The sequence below is a fragment of the Acomys russatus genome, unplaced genomic scaffold (genome assembly GCF_903995435.1).
Source record: "Acomys russatus unplaced genomic scaffold, mAcoRus1.1, whole genome shotgun sequence".
NCBI classification, from domain to species: domain Eukaryota; kingdom Metazoa; phylum Chordata; class Mammalia; order Rodentia; family Muridae; genus Acomys; species Acomys russatus.
The window spans coordinates 94,684-117,519 of NW_026131940.1; the positions used below are offsets into that span (position 1 = coordinate 94,684).

The window sequence follows — 22,836 nt, forward strand, 5'->3', positions numbered from 1 at the left end:
ATAACAAATCATTAAAAAATCATAGTCTCAACTCTAACCTTATTGCAAGTATTTCCCTTAGTAGTAAGATTTTTGGGATGTAGAGATGGTTCAGTATTTAAGCAAACTGGTTGCTCTTGCAGATGATTGGATTCTATTTCCAGATCCCAGATGACAGCTCACAAACCATCTCTTATTCCAGTTCTAGGGAACTGTGTACCCTCTTCTGGCTTCAGTGTGCACCCAGGATGCATCATCCACACTAGAGAAGAAGGCAATTGGTTCAATGTGACTCAGTAATCAGTGTTAGCTCAATCTTTGAGAGTCTTACCTTGAATAATTTATTTTAGCCATATTTAATCAAAGCATAATTTGGAAATAAAAGTTTTCCATTGATAATTAACTCAATCTCATGTTCACAACAAAGCTTAAGACATGACTACATTGGAACTCTTTGTAAAGTACAAGTGACATTTTTCATAAAGATAGACTCTGTAGGTGCTCAAGACAAACAACGTCATGATAAAGATCTGGGGGAGGATAGGGCTATAGATTCAGACCAATAGCTCAATATAAAGGTCTGGGAGGTCAAGGGTGTCCTGGCCACACAGATAACACAAAGGTCGCCAAGCTATTAACACATCTGTTCCCAGCCTTCTGAGCAGAAAACAGGTTAAACATCTCTCCATGTGAAGAGAGAAGCATGTATGTTTAATGTTCCTAGTTTTCCTAGTGGTTATGTGTCAGAACAAAAACCTACACACTTCCTACACATTTGTACAGAAAAATCACCCATGTCCATAAAATAATAGTAATTTACATTTTAAGTAGATCTAAATAAAATTAATAGTAATAAAGTGTTAGAGGAGACCAAAGACTACATATACCATCTTGATAGATGAAAATGACATAATTTAATAAATGAGTGACATAAAAGATATAGTTTATATATGCAATTACAATATTCTAAACCTTTATTACTTCAGTACTAAGCTTCAAATAGTTTCACTTTTTAAAAAGACTTATCATCTTGCTCAGCATATCTTTAAAGGCTATTTTCACTTGCTTGTTTCTGAGAGTGTAGATGAATGGGTTTAACAAAGGTGCAACAGAGGTATTTAAGACAGCCACTCTCTTATTAAAATTTGCAGCATCTTTTACAGAAGGATTGATATACATGAATATACAGCTTCCATAAGAAAGCGAGACCACTATCATGTGAGAGGAACATGTAGAAAAAGCTTTCTTCCTCTGTTGAGTAGAAGGGATCCTCAAGATGGTCCTGATGATGTGTATGTAGGAGAGAAACACTAGCAGCAAGGTGAAGATGAGGGTCACAGCAGCCAGGAGGAACTGGACCACTTCTATGAAGTGTGTGTCTGAACAGGATAAGTGCAGCAATACAGTGTAGTCACAGCAGTAGTGATTGATGATGTTGGATGCACAGAAAGGCAACTGGACAGTCATCGCATGTGGAACAGCAACAACTATAAGCCCGGAGAGCCAAGAACTGAAAACTAGTTGAAAGCAAAGTCTCCTGCTCATGACAGTCGTGTAGTGCAGGGGTCTGCAAATGGCAGCATAGCGGTCATAGGACATAGCTGCTAAGAGGTAAAATTCGGTTGCCCCCAGAAGGATTGCAAAGAAGTACTGTGTGAAGCAACCAGAAAAGGAAATAGTCTTGTCTCCGGTTCCAATATTCACTAACATTTTGGGGACAAAGACAGAGGTAAAAGATATCTCCAGAAATGCAAAATTTTGGAGGAAGAAATACATAGGCGTCTGGAGGCGGTAGTCCAACAAGGTCAAGAGAATGATGGCTGAGTTTCCCGTGACACTTAAGACGTAAGTCAGCAGTAGAAAGAGAAAAAGCACAGCTTGAAGGTTGACATCATTTGTCAATCCAAGAAGAATGAACTCTGTCACTGATGTGTAGTTTGACATCATAAACTTCAGGCAAAGAAAAATAGAGCATAACAACAACAAAGTTGAAATGAAGGTTAATATGTTTTCAATACAAAATCAGAATCTACAACTAAAAGCAAGTGTTTCAAACTCTGAATCTTTTCCTGTAATTTGTTTGTTAAGTTAATTACACAAGAACAATAAAAGGCTCTCAATGTAGTGACCCATTTACTTCAGAAATAATGAAAGTCCTCGTACTTAGGGACTAGTTGTTATTTCTTCTAAATTATATCAGCATATATTTTCTCACTGGCATAGGTTTCTTTTCTGTTCTGATCTTCTTTTTAAATATATTTTATTAATTTATTCATATTACATCTCAATTGTTATGCCATCCCTTGTATCCTCCCATTCCTCCCTCCCTCCCATTTTTTCCTTACTCCCCTCCCCTATGACTGTGACTGAGGGGGACCACCTTCCCCTGTATATGCTCATAGGGTATCAAGTCTTTTCTTGGTAGCCTGCTATCTTTCCTCTGAGTGCCACCAGGTCTCCCCCTCCAGGGGACGTGGTCAAATATGGGGCACCAGAGTTCGTGTGAAAGTCAGACCGCACTCTCCACTCAACTGTGGAGAATGTCCTGTCAGGTGTCACATTTTCATAGATTTCTAAAGAAATATGTTTGTATGTGTGTGGCATGAAACTAGAAGGAGATTAGTTGGGAAAATGTGAGTGACTCAGAAAGGCAAGGGAGTGTAAATATAGTTAAGATATATACTACACCTGAAAGAAAATGCTGTCGCAAAAGCCACAATTTTACATAGTGAGCACATTATTTTAAAATTAGCAATTTAATCAATTTGCTAGTCAAAAAATATAATCCAAACATGAACTATCATATTAATACTGAAATGTTTATATTTAGAAATATATAGGTATATACATACATGCAATAACAATTTGTAAAAAAAAAAATTAATCCATGAATTTGAACTAGAAAGGAAAGGGGTGTATGGGAGTGTTTGCAGGGAGAAAAGGGAAGGGAAAAATGTTTGATTATATAATAATCTCAAAAATAAAGTAACAAAACCCAAGATTGGCTGTCATCACCACTGTTAATTTGCACTTTGTGGTTATTTTTACTTTATCATTTCAAATAACATTATGTGCATGCTGAAGCTCAAAACTTTTGTCTTCACTCCATTAATAAAAGCAAAAATAGCAGCTTCTGCTACATTTTTATTTGTTTCTTTTGTGTGCATGGGAATGGAGGTCAAACCGTGACACAACTTGTGGATATTGGTTGTGCCCTTCCATTTTGTGCTTCCTGGGGCTAAAGGTTACCAGGACTGGTGGTATTGCTGGAACAGTTTGACCTCACTTCTTAATAGTGTTCAGAATTCATATCAACCATACTTCCTGTGTTGTGACACAGGAAGGTTGTGTTATGATAAAGACTTAGTGACTGCTATTAGCATTTAATTATACATGTGGATCAGCCAATGCTCTGTGAAATATTAACTCAAAATCCTGGCCACCAACATATTAAGTTCCTGATAATGTCACCTCAAGTTTAGCTACACAGTTTAGCACTATTTCTAACAACCCCAATAAAGAATAATGATTTTTTATTCAAATTTTATGTAGTATGGCATAACATTGGATCATAAAGTAAAACTATTTTCTAGTTATTTCAAAATATATACTTATTTCTTTATTTTAGAGCTAAGTAAATTACAGCAGGCTCCTGTTGCTCCCTGTTTCTCTCTTATAAAAGGTAGAAGGTTATATAATATTGTCAAAAGTTTATTTAACTTTAAATTTGTAACATTAATTTTGTTGAAAGTAATAAGACTTCTATTCAAATAATTAACTATTTTAATATATGTAATTCTCCTATTTATAAAATATTCTCTATTAAGAAATGTGAGATGATATGCAGAAGATATGCATTTTCTAATCAATAAATTTTAAGTTCTTTTAATATTAGCATTTTCACAAAAAAAGACAAATATATTTTTATACAATAAACAAGTTATTAACAGTCACAAATATTGTGCTTATTAAGGTGGAAATTCAAAATTATTTTGTATGAATAAAGCAACAGCAGATTTTCGCCAAATCAAGAAAATATACTGTGTAATTGGATTGTATCAGTGCTTTTTTTCAGTGTTTTAAATATTGTAACATGAGTAGTTTAATGTTTTAGAGAAATAGTTTTTGAGAAAATTTACATGTTAATTATAAAAATCAAATATACTATTTTTCTTTTTTTAATTTTAATTTTTTGATGATTTAGTACATAACAATTATATATTTTGAATGACTAAAATATGCCTTATAGCTGTACACTGCTGGCTTAAAATTGTGTTATATTAGTAATCTGAGTTTTGGTGCCCAGAAAGTATTTATCTGCTAACTCAAATTTGTATAACCATATTTGAATATATTAGCTTGTATATTTTGTCTGTCCATGAATACCAATTTAGAACACTAAAATTACATATAAATTGCACATAAATGTTTATATTCAGAGACATATCAGATAGTTACAAAATAGTTTGTTAAATTGTACCATATATCCAAACTTAGTTGGTGTTTGACTTTAAATCATTTGGTAATGATAGGTTTTTTTTTTCTCCATGAAAATTACTACAGTTTCATATGTGCCTAGAAAGATACCAACTTTTATTTTCTAATTTGATGACATAATTATTAATTAGAACTAAAATTTCTAAGCTACGTAGTTAATCGGTGGCTAGAGAGATTGCTCAGTGGGTAGGCGTGTGTGTTGCTGAGCTTGACCCCTAACACACACATGATGGAAGGAAAGAACTGATTTCCTAAGCTATCAGACCTCTACACCTGTGTTGTGGTGTTCATGCTCCTTAACCATCTCCACGCCAAACAAATAAGTAAGAGCTTATGAAAAGATGACTCTTCAGGAAGTTACACTCACTAAAAATTATTTGTAAAAGAAAAATTCTGTTCTTTGATTACTTTTTTTGACAGAACTTTTGAAATCATGCTTTTTTGTTGAATTTTTAATTTTTTTCTTTTATTTTTGAGATTGTAATTATATAATGTTCATTTTCCTATCCTGTCTCCATACACTATTCCTTGCTCTTTTAAAAATTCGTGGCCTTTTTATTAATAAGTGATACTATCTATTAGATTAAGCAATGTGTTATTTTTCTACAAGAAAATGTATTTCAAATATTTACTAGCTTTAAACATTTTAGAATAACTCATGATATGTATATATAATCTATAGTTACATATACATATTGTATATATACTGATATATGTAACCAAATAATAAAGCTTGATCCAATAGATTTTAGTTGGCAAGAAGTAATTGCCTTTTAGAAAGTCATAAGGTGTTACTTATATGTAGCTAAAATGTCATGAAAGAAATTTCCTAAACTTTTCCAAAAATGTATAGCTTTGACTTCACTTCTGACAAAGAAAAATGATCTCCATAGTGAATTATACCACTTACGTATTTGCTTCTATTTCTTCACATGGTGGAACACAGAGGCCTAACAGTCACCTGGTAGGATGTGAAAAGCAGTGGTTCCAGCTCACATAAGGACAAACACTAACAAAATAGACTTCATGGGAAGGAAGAAAGACACAGCATAAAACATAATTTGACTAATTTATGAATTTAAGCCCCAATTGTATTATTTCAATTTTTCTAAATATGCCAATGTCTTACAAGTCACATTTTGTCTATTTGTATAAATAAATTAAAGTACATGAAACAGATATGTGTGAAGCTATGCCATGAAAGATGAGCAGTGGCTGGCTCATAAAGAGACAACCAAACTAGGTAAGCTCAGCCATCACCAAATCTCTCCTACCTTTAGCAGAACCACTTGGATCTTTGGTCCAAATTAGATCTTTTGTAACTGAGTTAGAGAAGATGAAGTTTGAGGGCCATTGGGAAATGATCCCTAGGCCTTCAGGAGGAAGAAAAAAAAAACCAAGCAGGTTATTTATGTGAAGATGAGTTAAAAAACCACGTAAATTTACTCACTTTGCTTATTATATAAACCACCATACACAAAATTATATCATCTGCTTTATATAGAACCCTGCATTTTTATTAAGTTCCATGTTTATCAAGGTATACATGAGCATTGATAAAGTACACATTTTCCTGACTGTTATTAATATGGCAAGGTAAAGAATTACCCAGTGTTTGGAGGAGTCATTTTCAAAGAATTGGAGAAACAGTATCCAACTCATAATGAGATATTTGCTTAGACCCAGCAATTGCACATGCTCTTTCCATCAATGTTTCAAATGAGTAAACTCTACTTCCACTTCTATCCTTCTGTTGTTTCATGGTTGTTTATAGACTCATTGAAGAAAACACTCTAAAATATTTTTAGAACCAAAAATAAGTAACAGAAGTGGTTTGAAAGACTAAGTTGCTCAAAATAATGATAATAATGAAATACATTTGATTAACAAATGACATGATAATAATACATTTTAAACAATACAATGAAATTAACATTCTTACACTGACACCTATTGATTTTCTAAATATAATGGAGCAAAGATAAGTTCTTATAATGAAATTTCAATTAATGAGTTGGAAACAAGGAAATTGAAGACAAGGATAATGTAAATGTTATAAAAATTGTTGCAGACAGGATGAAAAATGTATGAAGAGAAATTTGAGAGGGAACAGAAATTTCATTGCCTCAAACTATCTTTTCCAAGTATTTGGCTATTGTGAAATGGGATAGGAGGAGTGGCAAGCATCACCTTAACTCAGTGGATAGAACCTGAGTCGTTAGTAATAAGGCATAGTAGTACCATGAACGCTTCAGCATGATGTGCCTAGAACACATTTCTTTTGTAATTGTGTCAAATTCACATTGTGTTTCGCTCACCTAAAACACAAGTTCAAGCAGCACTGAAGGGCTGAATAACTGGTAAAGATTCTTCAAAAGTGTAAGAATGAATCTTGAAGGATTTGGGGGGTGGAGCGTGGGACAAATTTGATGAGATTCAGCTTATATGCATATAGAATTCTCTACAAAATAATACAAATATTGTATTTAAATGTCAACATCATAAAACGGTAGTGAAGAGATGGCTGAAGGACTGAGTCAAAAAGAGTAAGGAAAAAGAAAAATAACTGAATATAACATGAAAACCTGGTGCAAGTAAATGATTTTCAATTGAGGACTAACGAAAACATTTTAAATATTTATTCTAGTTCAGTATTCCAATAAAGTTAGTTTCTTGATATTTACTGTTATATTATTATAGTTTTATCGTATGCTAATCACATAACTTGGGACGTAGAAGGAAGAGTGTATGGAAGCTGCTGCTTTAGCAGCTCCCCTATACAAAACGTCAAAATGTCCAGAACTCCTCCCTAGGCCTGGAAGCTGGTGGTATAAGTGGCCCTTTCAATGCTGAACATTCAACAGTTACTTACTGGCAGCATTTTGACCATTTATGAGGCTGCTTTAGAGTGTAAGAGCCAGATAAGAGCAATAAAGTGCTGTGAAGAACTGTCTTCTGGAAATGGCATGGGCATTACAATCATTGAGGTGCAATAGCTGTGACTATTTGTACAAGACCTGCACACACACACACACACACACACACACACAGGAAGGAGACTAGTTATAAAACACAAAGTCAGGATTGGAAAGTGGCACAAGAGAGTGATGGGAGTGTATATATGAGCAAAATACATTATATGCATGTATGAAATTATCCAAAATAAAACAAGTAAAAATGTCCAGGAGTGTCTGGCATCCTGATCCAACATGCACATGTTATATTAAAAGTAAGGTCAAGAGAGGCAGTCTGTATGAAGACTGACCTGTCCACCAGATCCAGTGTGGGGGCCTATGCTCTGCTTTTCCATGCACTTGGGTTGGTCTTTCAGTCTCTCTGAGTCACCGTGGACCTAGATTAGCTGTCACTGTTGGTATTCTTGTAGAGTTCTTGTCCCCTTCAGGGGCCTTTGTCCTTGCCCAGACTCTCCCACAAGATTCCCAGATCCCCATCTAATGTTCGGCTGTGAGGTCTCAGCATCTGTTTTCATGTGATTCCCTTAGCAACAGGAAGGGGTAGGGTTGTTACCGACATGGATGCAGTTATCTGTTATTGCATTGCTTTCCCTAGCCAGACATCCAGGTACCATTTGTAGGGCTGGATTTGTGGTTACTGATGAAACTTGGTTTTGTCATGGAATATCTAGTTTTTTTCCTTCTATGGTGATTGAAAGTTTTGCTGGGTATAGTAGTCTTCTGGTCTACAATTACATTTCCTTATCTTTTTATAGTGTCCCTGATTTCTTCTGTATTTTGTGTCAGGAACTTTTTAGTTTTAACGTTTCCTTTGAATGATATATCGATAGCTTCAATTGTATCTTCCACATTTCCATCTTTTGTCTTTGGTTCCTGTTCTCTTCCCTATGTCTTCCTACTTGAAGATTGCCTCAGCTTGTGTTTTTATTGATGCCTCTAATTCTCTCCTTAGGTCTTGAATAGCCTTATTCATTTCTTTCTCCCATTTGATTGAATTTTCCTGTAGTTCTTTATAGGATTTATTCAATTCCTTCAAATGTTTGTATATATTTTCCTGTAATTCTTTACAGGATTCATTCAATTCCTTCATCTGGTTGAGTGTATTTCCTGTGTTTCTTTGAGTGATTTATTTTCCTCTTTCAAAGCTTCTATTATTTTCATCACCTCAGATTTAAAGTCTTCTCCTTGCACTTCATGGGTGTTCATATCTCCAGGGCTTGCAGTGTTGGGATCACTGGTTTCCGGTGTCGTTATATGGCTCTGAGTTTTGTTGCTATTCTTTTTGCGCTGTCCTCTAGATACCTGGTTAGCAGGCCTAGAGGTCGCTGTCTTTGTCCCACATTGGCTAGGCAGGTTGGAAGCAAGCAAAGAGAGCTCCAAGCTGAAGGTTATTTGCTAGGGCTCCCCAGAGGCTTCACCAGGATATTGGACAGTGGTTGTTATAGCCTGTACCTAGATTAGCTCAGCTGGGTTCCCTGTCTGTATCCCAGTTGGGTCAAGTAGAAGAGAAGTGGGCCATTAGATTTCCAAGCCCAAAGTTGCTTAGGTGCCCTGCTGTCCTTTTCAAGATGGCAGGGCTCTGCCTATCTGCTCTGTGTTCCAGATGGGCTAGGCAGGTTAGCAGCTGGGGGGAGCTGTGAGAGATTCAAGCTTGAAGCTGCTCAGGTGCCCCACAGACCTTCTTGAGATGGCAGCAAATGTGAGTCTTGGCCCACGACAGACTCAGGTCTGCCTATCTACTCTATGTTCCAGATTGGCCAGGCTGATAAGCAGCTGGGGTGCTGAGGGGAACCAGAGCACAAAGCTGATGAGGTGTTGTTCCACAGGCCTTCTTGAGATGACAGGGCTCTGCTTATTTGCTCTGTGGCCCAGTTAGGTTAGACCGCTGGCCTCTGGCCAGAGGAGAAAGATCAGAGCACAAAGCTGCTCACAGAATGGCAGCTAATATGGAGTTTGGCCCATGCAGGTCTCTGCTCTCCCTGTCTGCTCTGTGTCCTAGCTCTGTCAGAGCAGTATGCTTCAGGTGGGCAAGTAGAGATAGACTAAGGCCTGAAGCTGCTCACAGGATGGCAGCTAATGCAGATTGTGGCCAGCACCTGCATTCAGCTCTGTGTCACAGATGTGCCAGGCTTGTAAGCAGCTGGGGGACTGAGACAGATAGGAATCCAAAGCTGCTCAGATGTTCCACATGCCTTTTTGAGATAGCAGGGCTCTGCCCATCTGCTCTGTGACCCAGCTGGGCTAAGCCAGTAAGCAGTTGGGGTGCTGAGAAAGTTCAGAGCCCAAAAGTGCTTGAGTACTCCACACTCTTTCTCGGAATGGCAGCTAATGTGGATTGTGTCTGGTGCCCAGACTCAGCTCTGCCTGTTGGCTCTGTGTCCCAGATCTGGTAAGCAGCAGATGGGCAGTGAGAGCCCAAAGCTGCACAGATATGTCACAGTCTTCCTCAAGATGGTGGCTAATGTGGGTTGTCTCCCAGGATTTTCTGCTGGTTAGCTGGGTGGCCAGGGGTCGAACCCACCTGTGCTGCACACAATATGGATCCCTCTCACCTGGTGATCAGCAGCACTGGTGTTTTGTAGATCTCAGTTTGGTCTTTAGGACACTATGTAGTCTTGGTTGTGTTGCTGTTCAGAAGCAGTGTGTGATCGGTGCCACCATCTTGGATCTCCAGGCAATCTGGTGACTCCCAGTGCAACTTCTACTCCACCAGAATCTTTCTTGAGCCACCTGGCCCTCCACCCATACCTTCTCATTCCTTATAATGTTACTTGCATATGTGTTTTCAGGGCTGACCACTCGTTATTGGATAGCTGACTGGTTGGTACTTCCCTAAGGAAGACTTTGTAGAGTTTAGACTTAAGAATACTAGTAAACCAGGGGAGCCTCTTTTGAGTCTATGTCCCGCAATGCTATAGCTAAATCTTGGGGTAGATCTGTTCCCAGATTTCTGAGATACTTCCAACTGAATTTCAGAAGCAGTTGTACAAGTTTGCACTTCCACCATCAATGGAAGCACACTCCCCTTGCTCCGTATTGTTGCCAGCATGAGTTTTTGATCTTTGCCATTCTGACAGGTGTACGATAAAATTTCAAAGTTGTTTTGTTTTGCATTTCCTTAATGTCTAAGAATGCTGAACCTTTCTTTAAGCACTTCTTGGCCATTAGAAGTTTCTTTGTTGAGAATTCTCCATTTAAGATCTGTATCCCCATTTTACATTGGATTGCTTGCTTTTTTTATTTTATTAATTTATTCATATTACATCTCGATTGTTAGCCCTTCCCCGGTTTCCTTCCATTCTTCCCTCCCTCCCATTTCTCTCCTTCTCCCCTCCCCTATGTCTGTGACTGAAGGAGACCTCCTCCCCCTATATATGCTCTTAGAATATCAAGTCTCTTCTTGGTAACTTGCTATCCTTCCTCTGAGTGCCACCAGGTCTCCCCATCCAGGGGACGTGGTCAGAAAAGGGGCACCAGAGTTCATGTGAGAGTCAGATCTCACTCTCCACTCCATGGTGGAGAATATCCTGTTCGTCGGCTAGGTCTTGGTAGGGGTTCGAAGATTACTGCCTATATTCTCCTTGGCTGGTGCCTTAGTTTGAGGAGGACCCCAGGACCCAGATCTGCCTGTCATAAAGTTCTTCTTATAGGTTTCCAGGACCCTGTGGGTCCTACTATTTCCCCTTTCTTCCATGCTACTCTTGCCTAAAGTCTCAATCAGATGTCCTCTCCTCTGACCCACTTTCTTGGTAAGTAAAGATTTTCATGGTACATATCCCTTGGACTAGTGTTTTGATATAAGTGAGTATATACCGTTTGCTTTCTTAATGTCTCATTTTTTGAGTTCCGTATACATTTTGCATGTCAGCTCTCCATCAGATGTGGAGGTGGTGAAAATCGTTTCCCATTCTGTATGCAGCAAAGCAATGGATCCTGTTTTCACATTCACTCAGATAGTCTTTGCCTTTTTATTGGGGAGTTGAGTCCATTGGTGTTGAAAGATATTAAACACCGATGATTGTTAATTCCTGTTATTTAATATTAGTTATGGGGGTGTGTGTGTGTGTGTGTGTGTGTGTGTGTGTGTGTGTGTGTGTGTGTGTGTCTGTGCTTCCCTTCTTTTGGTTTTGCTTGAGTGGAGTTATTGCCTGTGATTTTTTGGGGTATAGTTAACCTCCTTGGTTTGGAATTTTCCTTCTAGTATCTTCTGTAGGGCTAGATTTGTAGAAAAATATTATTAAGTTTGGTTTTGTCATGGGCTATATTGTTTTCTCCATCTATAGTGATTGAAAGTTTTGCCAGGTGTAGTAGTCTGAGATAGCAACTGTGGTATCTTAGAGTCTACAAGATATCTGCCTAGGTCTTTATGGCTTTTAAGGTCTCTCTAGAGAAATGAGGTATAATTCTAACAGGTCTGCCTTACACAATTTTTGGCCTTTTTCCCTTGCTGTTTTTTAATATTCTTTCTTTGTTCTATACATTTAGTGTTTTGATTATTATGTGGCAGGAGAATTTTCTTTTCTTTTCTTTTTCTTTTTTCTTTTTTCTTTTTTGGCCCAATCTATTTGGTGTTCTGTATGGTTCTTGTATGTTTATCAGCATCTCTTTCTCCAGGAATTGGAAACAACCTAGATGACCTTCAACTGAAAAATGGATAAAGAAAATGTGGTATATTTACACAACAGAATATTACCCAGTCACTAAAAACAATACCATCATAAAATTTGCAACCAAATGGATGGAACTAGAAAATATTTTCCTGAGTGGGGTAACCCAGACCCAGAAAAACATAGTATGTACTTAATTATAAGTGAGTCATAAAGTATGTTAACTTACATATAGTGAATCATAAAGTATATTAGTCATTAAATACAGGATAACCATGCTACAATTCAAAGACCTCCCCCCAAAAGACCTAAGTAACAAGAAGGGCCTGAGGGGTGGTGGTGGTGCTTGAATCTCACTGAGAAGAAATAGATTAGACACTGAGAGTACCTAGTATAATTAAGCCTAGCATAAATGTTACCAGAGGGGCTTCATCCAGCAGCTGTTGGAAGCTGATGCAGAGACCCACAGACAAACATTGAGTGTAGGTTGCAGAATACTCTGGAAGCAGGGGAGATAAATTATTGAGGTGGCTGGAGGGAGCCAGAGTGGGCCAGGACACCACAAGAAAACATACGGAGCCAACTAACCTGGGCCATGGGTGCTCATTAGGAGACTGAATGGCCAACTAGGAAGAATGAATGGGACAGACTGTTGAATGATGATTAATATTTAATAGTGAATTATTATTTCAATAACATCACTGGTTACTCCTTAACCAGTTTTATACCCAAATAATCACAGCGAGAACAGGAGCTATTTAATTACCCTATACCACAATGCTGAGTAATAATTACTCCGTCCTAAACCTCCATGCTAGTATAGTTTCCTCCCATTCTGTTTTCCCACTTTAAACTTGCTTTTAAATTATCTTCTGGGCCTCCTTCTTTTTTCCTGATGCTTCCTGGTCTTCTCCTCCCAGCTCCATCATCTCCTGCCTCCTTTTTTCTCCTTCCCTCACTCACCAGGAAGTCCTATGCTATTCTCTGTTATTGCTCAGCACTGGCTTACTGGTTTTGTTAGGAAGACAGTGAACAAATGGTGACATGTTTACAAACTTGAAACTGGAGATACCTAGAACAAACATCACAATGCAATGTCTGGGCTGATCCAGAGGGTGGGGTAGAGAAATCAACATTTGAGTGAACATCTGAATGAACAAGTGTAAACTGTACACAGTCCACAAGAATATTATGCCAACAACAGACCTAGGCCTTCTGCACACATGTAGCAGTTGTGCAGCTGGGTGTTCATGTTAGCCTCCTAAAGCTAAAGGAACAGACGTTGTCTCTGGCTACATTGCCTGGCTTTAGATGCCTTTCCCCTGCCTGGGGTGCTTTGTCTAGCCTCAGTGGAAGGGGATGCACCTGGTCTTGCAGTGGCTGGTTGTTGTCCATGGGAGTTCTCCCATTTTGAAGAAGAAGGAGAGGAAGGATGAATGGAGAGAGAGAGAGAAGAGGTGGGGAGGGGAGAGGGAGGGAACAGTGGGAGAAGAGGAAGGGCAATTTAAAGTGAGTGAATGAAAACTTAGTCAATAAAAAAAGTATAAATGAAATACTTACATAAGAATTAAAAGGACTTCGACAAGACAGATCCATGGAAAATGAGTACTATGTAATTGTCTGTATGAAAAAAACAAGAATCCATAAATTTATGGACAACTGAAATATAAATAGAAGGTCTCTTCTGCATACATTTTCAACTAATTTGTATTAAGAGAGTGGCTGGGCATGGTGGTGCACACATTTAATATCAGAACTTTGGAAGGCAGAAGCAGGTGGCACTATTTGGGTTTGAGGCCAGCCTGGTCTACAAAGTTAGTCCAGGACAGCCAAGGCTACATGGAGAAACTCTGTCTCAAAAAAGCAAAACAAAACAAAAACAAAAATAACCCCCCCCAAAAAAAAAACAAAACAAACAACAACAGCAAAAATAGAAGAAAAACCAAAAACAAAACAAAAACCAAGAGAATGGTGGATGTAGAAAGTTGTAACTATAACAAGAAAGATTTCACAATGAATATTCAACAAGTAGAGGAATAAGCAAGAAATGAATGATTAAGAATTCAAGCGGTCTAGGCAGTCAGCCCATGCCCATGAGGACCCCTGCCTGATGCCACACAGCACAGGTAGGGCACACCATTCCTGAGGGCACTACTGAGGGGACCCCAAGCATCCAGAGACACCAGCTGCCACTAAGATTAGCTAATAAGTGGTGGGGAAATGGAAGAAAAAGAGAATTAGAAGATTGTGTGCACAAGGAAGAAAGGAAAGAAGTGGAGACTTGAAAGTAGTGAGGAATAGCCTGATTTGAGTAGTTAGTGATGTCACCTTTCCATGGTGAGGTCCTGGTCTTTACTGCCACTAAGGGCCATGCCTGGGTCCATGGTCCTACAGCAGTGGGTGTCTGTTACCACCAAAAGTCAAGTGAGTGTCCCTGTTTGACACTGATGTCTGGAGCCGAGTTGATATCTGAAAGCTGTGCAGAACTAGCCTCTCTCCTCACCTGGGGAGATCTGGCCCCAAGGACATGAAAGCAGAAGAGCTATTCTCGACCCTTGCCAGCTGCAGTACTCTGGAGCATGGATCCTGCACCTTGCTCAGGAAGTACAGTAGAGCTTGCCCTGGCTGCCGGGCACAGGTGAACCAGTCCAGAGGGCGTGAGCATGGGAGAGCTGGCCCCAGAACTTGTTGCCAAGCAGTGGCACAGGTGAGGAAGAGATGCTCTTCCCACTCACCACTTGCCACCTATGGCAGGTAGGTGAGCTGGCCCCGAGATCGTGAGAGTAGGAGAGCTGTCTGTGTCCCTCACTGGCTACAACACTTGAGAGAGCAGTCCCTGCACTTGCTTTGACAGTACGTTAGAGCTAGTCCTCCTGGAACGGACATGGGTAAGCTGTCTTTGAAGGCTGAAACTGTAGAACTGTCTCTGACCTTGCTGGCTGCAGCTCTGAAATGAGCTAGACAGAGAAGTGCTGGTGGCTCATCATGGTGTTGCTGGTACAGGATAGCTAGTGGGCTGATCCGCTCAGATACCTTCCAGGCTCAGATCCAGGGCTTTGAGTTGGCCCAACCCAACACCTACCCTTTTGATTAAACTGCTGGAACACACAAAGGGGCAGGTCCTACATATTCAAAGCTGCAGGACCTCCATGACACAGGGTAACAACCAGACCAATGACTCATTGCAATGAACATTTGCAAGCAAAGAAGTGTAGACAAAAGTGTATACTGTGGGACACGCTGTGACATGCTACAACTTCCACAATGATTTTTCTTTTGGCAGGGAGGCTGCAAAGTTGACGGGATGGGGAGGTGAGTAGGAGTGGAGTGAATGATGTGAAATTCACAAAGATTCAAAAGTTAAATAAAAAAGAAATGTTTGATTAAAATATTTATTAATTATTATGTAGGTAAGATATCTAACATAGAGATACAGTTACAGATGTCCAAGTAATTATTTTGCTTTAAGAAACTGACACCAAGAACATCAACCAAATAATCCAGATTATTTTATATGATTAACAGGACAAAAAGTTGATGCACTTAGGGTACAAGAGTAGCTCCATTGTAACTCTGCAAGTGTGTAAACATAATCTTACATAAAAGTAACACCAAATTTAAGGACATCCATCACTTACATTATTCACAGGATAGTTACAGGTATTCTTTATGAGTAAGAAAATCATGAGTGACTCAGAACACTGAGAATTCATGCTTGTTAAAGTATACAGAGACCTTACTACTGGGCACTACAGGTAAGCTTGAATTGTATTCTAGACTTTCTCTTCCTTAAAAATTATTTATGTGAAAGTTAGCAAAACTGGTTTCTGGCATTAGCTTAGCAAATGGTGTTCTGCTAATGTTGGTGTCTTAATTTAGAAAACAAAACAAAGCAAAAAACCTCTATGTGATATGTCTAAGATCATTTATTTTTAATGTATTTATTTTTATGTTTTTCTTATATTATTTTGGGGGGAGTGGTTGTCAGAGGACAAAGTGGGTAAGTTGTTTTTCTACTGTCAGCATGTGAATAATAGTAATCAAATGTAGACCATGAGGTCTGTCAGTAAAGTCCTTTACCCGCTGAGGCATCTCAGTGTCTATCAGAGCACTTATTTCTAAGATATAGTATCAATGTCATATTGAAAAATGTCTTAAGAGAAAGAGTAGGCCAGAGAACAATATGATAAAATAAACTACTTGGGTCTTGACAAAAGATATTGGAAAGTCTTTGTCCTACATTTTGTTTTTAATTGGATTTATTCTATATAATTATATAAAATATAGACATAAAGCTTAAATACAATTTATTGGTAGCTAATAAGTTGCAATATATGTATTCAAGATACATTTATCTACTGAGTGACATCTAGGTTCTTTCCAGGTTCTGGCTGTTATGAATATGGCTGCTATGAACATGGTTGAGCATATGTCCCCTGTTGTGTGTGCTGGAGCATCTTTGGGTATATTCCAAGGAGTGAGTAGCCTGGGTCTTGAGATAGCCCTACTCCCAGTTTTCTGAGAAAGCACCAATAGATTTCCAAAGTGGCTGTAAAGTTTGCACTGCCACATCAATGAAGACCTAATAGCAAGTGTAAGTTTCAGATCCAGATACAGAATTCCAAGATGAAGTGTCAGGTTATAAAGTTTATTGAAGTAAAAACTAAAAAAAAATCCCTGAGGTTTGTTGTAGAAGTAAGATTCACAACAGAAGCTATAAGGTGATCTCAACAGGAGAGACACCAAAAACTGCAGTTGGAAGGAATATGTCCCAAAGAATCACTGTACAGCATTGGTGACTATAGTTAATAGCAACGTACTGTGTGCTTGAAAATTGTACAGAGAAATGGATTATAAATAGCCTATTAAGGAATGACTGTGTGAAGATGTACATAAGTCAAGTAAGTCAGTTTAGTCTTTCTACGTTGCATACATAGTCTCCTCCCAGCATTATGGATGCTTGGTCAGGCAGATGTGAATGTTGAACATCCTGGCTTACAAGCAAATTCAAAGCCAAGGTGAACAAATGTGATAATGTGATGATATCCCATCTACAAACACCAATATATATTTCAAACATAGTTAAGACACATTTGTATATCCTAAGTATCATAATGTTAATTTCCCCATAAAATAAAAATAATATATTATTGAAAATTATTAGTAATATTACTGTACGTTGAATTCTTCAAAGAAGAATTATATTTTTTGTAATCAGAAGCCTTGGAATAATTTGTTGCAGGATATTTACTTTCAGTGTGATTCATGAGATTGCGAACTGTAAAAATCTGTCATTGATCCCATTGTGATCCCTGAGATTGAACTGTACATCCCTGTTTCTTGTGGCTGAGCCCTAACACGCCTTTAATCCAAGAACTTTATGTGTCATTGTAAACAGGTGATGAAGGTGTGGTTCAGCCAGCCTTACACACACCTTTAACCCAAGAGCTGTCTGTACACAGGATTTAATAAACTTAACCTAGTCAGAAGTGGAGCAAGAAACCACTGACAGGGACTAAAGAGTAGAAGGAGCGTTAAGTTGAGGGGGTTTAAGAGGGCATGTAGAAGGGGTCTTTGGTGCATCAGCTCCTTGGTCTTAGGGGTTTAGCTTTAGCTCCTCAGCTCCTTGGCCTTTGGCTTTTTGGGCTTTGAACTAGCAAGTCTTTGCCATGGGTTTTTTTTTTAACCTTTTCCTCCTGGGCTGTCAGCTGAGTAGTGCAATCCTTTTGTTCCTTCTACATGGGACGTGAGCTGAGTAGGAACTTCAGCGAGTGCTTTTTCTGTTAGCTCTCTGAGTTAGCAGGTTTTCACCACAACATCTGGCTCCTCAGTCTTTACTGGGAAAATAGAACAATCTGGGACTTTCATTTAAAACTCCAATGATTCTTTAGAGCTTAGTAAAATCAGCCCAAGAATAATTGTGGAAATATTGTGACACTGAAAAGAAAGCAAATATAATTAAAATAAAATATTTAACTGATAATGAATTAATAAAGAAAGGCCTTCTTTGTTCACAGAAGATCATCAAGTGCCAGATCTGTTACAACACCTCTGTTTTCATAAGGAAAAACAATATCTGTTAAAGAGTCAAAGATGAGTCTAACAAAAATAATTAACTTCATTATTTAATGTAGAAACAACTATTAATTCTTGGTCACTTGTGTATGTCAGATCCCCTTTAATGTTAAAGGTTAGATGTTAAGTGTGCTCATGATAAATTTGCCCTACAGTTATTTATTGCTCGTAAAGTAGATGGATTATCCTACATTTTTGAAGAACCTACTGACTATAATCTGACTTGAAGTGGACTTCATTCAAATGGATCTTCCAATTGTTTCTTTTCCAGCAAGCTCTATCTCATGAGAGTCAAATGAGTAACTAAGAGCATATCCAGGGATCGTCTTTTCATCATTTTATTCTCAATTATGCTAAATTACTACAGTCATACTTTGTTTTACAAAAAAAAAAAACCCTCATATTTCTGTACTAGGTTCAAGGGAAGGAACGAGATATCAATCATGCAATTGGTAACAATACTGAGCCTTGGTAAAGATTGTTACAAGCATTTTTGTATATAACTACTACTTACTACGCACATCGTGAAATGCCTAGTCATTCTCCTAAGTTGGTGTCTTAGAGTTACTATTGTTGGAGGGGTGCTGCTTACTGGATAACTCCTCATGGCTTGCTTAGACCCAGGATCACAGCCTGGAGAATCCTAATAGGACTTGATTTACTGGGGTGGGCTGGTTGTGGGGCTCTCTCCTTTTCTAAGGGAAATAGGGGGAAATGGGAGAGAGTGTTTGGGCTAGAAGAAGAGGAGGAAAGGGGCTATGAATAAATATTGGAAAAGAGAATGTCCTTCAGGCTTGCCTACCACCAGATCTCATGGGGCATTTTCTTAATTAAGATTCCCTCATATATAGAAGGACCCAGAGCAAATAAGAACACTGCAAGAAGACCAACAGTAATCAACTAATCTAGACCCATAAGGCCTTACAGAGATGGAAACATCAACCAAAGAACACACATGGACTGGGTCCAGGCCCCCTACACAATGTAACTGAAGGACAGTTTGATCTTCATGTGGGTCCCCTAGCAAGTTGAGTGGTTGCTGTCTATGACATGGACTCTGTTGCCTGTTTTTGATCAGTTTGCCCTAACAAAGCTGCCTTGCCTGGCTTCAGTGGATGAGGAGAAGCTCAGTCCTGATGCTCTGATGTGCTGGCATGTGTTGGGGGGTGCTCTCTTTTTTCTGAGGTCAAGGTAGTGGGATAGGGGAAGAGAGTTGGAGGGAGAGACTGGGACAAGAGGGAAGTGGCTGTGACTAGAATATAAAGGGAATATATAATTTTTTAAAAATCCCTTCTCTCAGGCTGGAGAGGTGGCTCAGAGGTTAAGAGCACTAACAGGTCTTCCAGAGGTCCTGAGTTCAATTCCCAGCAACCACATGGTGGCTCACAACTATCTATAATGTGATCTGATGCCCTCTTCTGGCCAGCAGATGTGCATGCAGTCAAAAAAACAAAACAAAAACGGTATACATAATAAATAAATAAATCTTTTTTAAAAATTCCTTCTTTCAAATGTTATATGTTAATTTCTTCAAGAAGATTTATTAGAAAATATTTTATCTCTCTCCAACCTTTTTGTTTTGATGGGTAATCTCCGGTGTCTATCTATGTCACTCCTGTACTTGCTCATATCTTCATATGGCTCCCTTCTCTGTGTCAGTTACTTCCTGTGTATTTCCAAATCTATCATGTTACAGCAGGATATCAGTCATTATATTTGGCATCCTCCTTACTATAACCAGTATAAACTGGTTGCCCCAACAAATTTATCATTAATACATTTAGTTCATTGATCAACTATTTTGATGATAATAATTCATATTTTGGTATTATTAAAATCTAATGTCTGGTTAGAATCTTCTCTGGTACAGGTCATCAAGATGGTTCTGCTTCCATTTTACCAAGGCTGTTAAGATTCAGAATGAAAGTACTAGGGAGAGTGCCTAAATATTCTCACCATAAAACATTTCTTCTCAGCTAGGCAGTGCTGGCACTCTCCTAAAATCTAGTACACAGGGAGGCAGAGGCAGGCAGATGCGTGAGTTCGAGGCCAGCCAGGTCTACAAAGTGAGTCCAGGACAGCTAAGGCTACACAGGTAAACCCTGTCTCAAAAAATTTTTTTTTTACTTTTGGCCATTTTGCCCTAGTTGCAGAGAAAGAAAACAAATGAATTTATCTGGAAATGAAAATAACACTGTAACTTTCAGGTCTACATCCAAAAACCCTTTAAAATTAGTTTAATTCTTTATAAATTCTCCCCAAATGTATACACAGAAGAGCTGAATCTATGACTGTAATTTAGAGTTGTCTAGAGGAACAAAACTTATAGAGTGTGTGTGTGTGTGTGTGTGTGTGTGTGTGTGTGTGTGTGTGTGTGTAGGAAAAGAGTGAATGCAATCAAAGTAAATGGTACACCTGAAAGAAATTACATGAAAATCAACACTATGCATTATGAATATGCACAAGTTAGAACAAAACACGAAACATGAAATTGGTCGAGTAATCAATGGTTCCATCTCCTGGGTGGTCAGTCCTTATGTGGAGATGCTGGCCATATGGAAAGTAGGAGGAAATGAACCTCCCTGGCTAGACAAACAAGGTGAACAGAAGATTGGGAGCCTCTGGATTTATAAGATACATGGGGATGAAAGGAACATATAACATAAAATATAGAAGGGGCCATCTCACCAAAAACAGTCAATGTGGATATATGTCTGTACTGTGGAAGAGGGCCTGGAGACAGGGGCTTGTCTGTTTAGAGGCACTTGATGCAATGGTGGCAGCAGAAGGCAAAAATTATGGCCCAAAACGCAACAGAGGCCATGAAAAAGAAAACCCTTACCCATACATTGGGCACCAAAATGTTGCAGTGCCCATCCCCCTGAATGGTTCAGGATCAACAACACAGACCCCGGAGTTCTGGTGTAAAGCAGAAGTTCATTCATGGCAGAAATAGGGCAACATTTTACACTCTATGCCCAAACTGTTGAAGCTCTCACCTGTCATGTTGTCATGGCATTGGTGTGCATGGCTCACACGATCCTGTGTAAGTCATTGCTGGGGGCCCCTGCAGATTTTCAGTTGGAAATTGAAAGTGCTGTCAGCATAAAGGCACAGCCAGTTTTTATTTCCTGCTACACTGCAGGTTTGGTTTGGGAAAAGGAAAACAGACCATGACTGGGACATCACGGCTGCCTTTTTTAGTGTAGTGCTCCTGTAGTTTTTTCACCCATCACATCCTGAGGAGCACCTGCAGATGTGCAGTTAATAAATACACTTACCATGTTAGGCCAAAGGACGTCTAATTTTCGTCATATGACTTGAGTGACAATCGCATAAACTTGCCCAACTTTTAAATGGTCTGCTTACAGTTTTTTCCTCAGCTACTTCCACTTCTGTCCTGTGATGGCCTGGGATGAGCCTAATATTGAAGATGACTCTGATGGAGTGTGGGTGAATACTGTAGCCCCACTTTGTGTAGAAATGCTCTTATAACACGTCTAACTTCCTCAAGGCCTTTCGAGTGATAGTTCTTTTGACTGCTCCTTTGACTTCCTTGTTCCTTAGGCTGTAAATGATGGGGTTTAACATAGGTGTGATGACAGTGTAAGACAGGGACACAAGCTTCTTGCTCTCAGGAGACTGGTTAGATTTAGGCCTTAGGTAAGTCAGGCTGGCTGTTCCATAGAAGAGGGATACCACAATAAGGTGTGACGAGCACGTAGAAAACGCCTTCCGGCGACCAGTAGCAGATGGCATCCTCAAAATGGTCCCAATAATGTGGGTATAAGAGACCAAAATGAGAGAAAATGGAAACATGATAAAGATAAGAGTAGATGCAAGTGCTTGCATCTCATATGTAGTTGTATCTTCAGTAACTAGTTTTAAGACAGGTGGACCATCACAAAAAAAATGATCTACAGCACTGGGCCCACAGAAAGGAAGAGCCATCATCCAAGCTGTCTGTAGCATGGACACAGGAACGCCAGACATCCAAGAACCTATGGCCATCCACAAGCACAGGGACCTATTCATTATGACAGGATAACGCAGAGGATTACAATGGCCACAAAGCGGTCATAAGCCATCATAGAGAGGAGGAAACATTCAGAGCTGCCAAAGAAAAAGAAAAAGTACATCTGGGTGCCACAGCCCACGAAAGAGATGACCTTCCTTGTTGATACTAGGTCTACCAGCATCTTGGGCACCATGACCAGAGTGAAACAAACTTCAAGCAGTGATAAGTTTCGCAGGAAGAAGTACATGGGTGTTTGAAGAGTAGGCTCCACACTGGTAACTATGACAATGAGAAAATTCCCCAGCAAGGTAACTGAATAGATGGCCAGAAACAAAACAAAGAGGGAAACCTGCATATCAGGATTGTTTGTGAATCCCAGAAGAGTGAATTCAGTGACTCTGGTATGGTTTTCACAAGTCATATTTTAGACAATTACTCACGAAAATCAAGATATCATATGTCAAAGTATTCTATCAATATAGTAGAATAAAAATAACAACAAAATTCCATAAAATGCATTTGTGTTCCCAGTCGTTTTATTCTTTTGATTTTCTAGAACATAGGAAATATTTACAATGAGATAAAGTAACATTTTTTAAAATTTAATAACATCTTATTACCTGGGTGCAAGATTTTGCTTATCAGTATTTATGGTCAGGAACTTAAAATTTTCATCAGAGCTATG

General features: G+C 38.8%; 2 protein-coding genes across 2 annotated transcripts; both read right to left on the reverse strand.

Annotated features, from left to right (window-relative positions):
• Positions 1-984: 984 nt before the first annotated feature.
• On the reverse strand, positions 985-1,923 carry LOC127186682 (olfactory receptor 2AP1-like). The gene has a single exon (XM_051142907.1). The coding sequence runs from the start codon at positions 1,921-1,923 to the stop codon at positions 985-987; it is 939 nt and encodes a 312-aa protein (XP_050998864.1).
• Positions 1,924-21,622: 19,699 nt separating this feature from the next.
• LOC127186676 (olfactory receptor 10A7-like) lies at positions 21,623-22,572 on the reverse strand. Its single transcript, XM_051142902.1, is given in 2 exon segments — positions 21,623-22,197; positions 22,200-22,572. Coding segments are annotated over 2 exon segments (948 nt in total).
• Between the last annotated feature and the right edge of the window lie 264 nt (positions 22,573-22,836).

Excerpts from the sequence above, each read along its gene's own strand:
- LOC127186682 (XM_051142907.1), bottom strand. The coding sequence starts at position 1,923 with ATGTCAAACTACACATCAGTGACAGAGTTCATTCTTCTTGGATTGACA.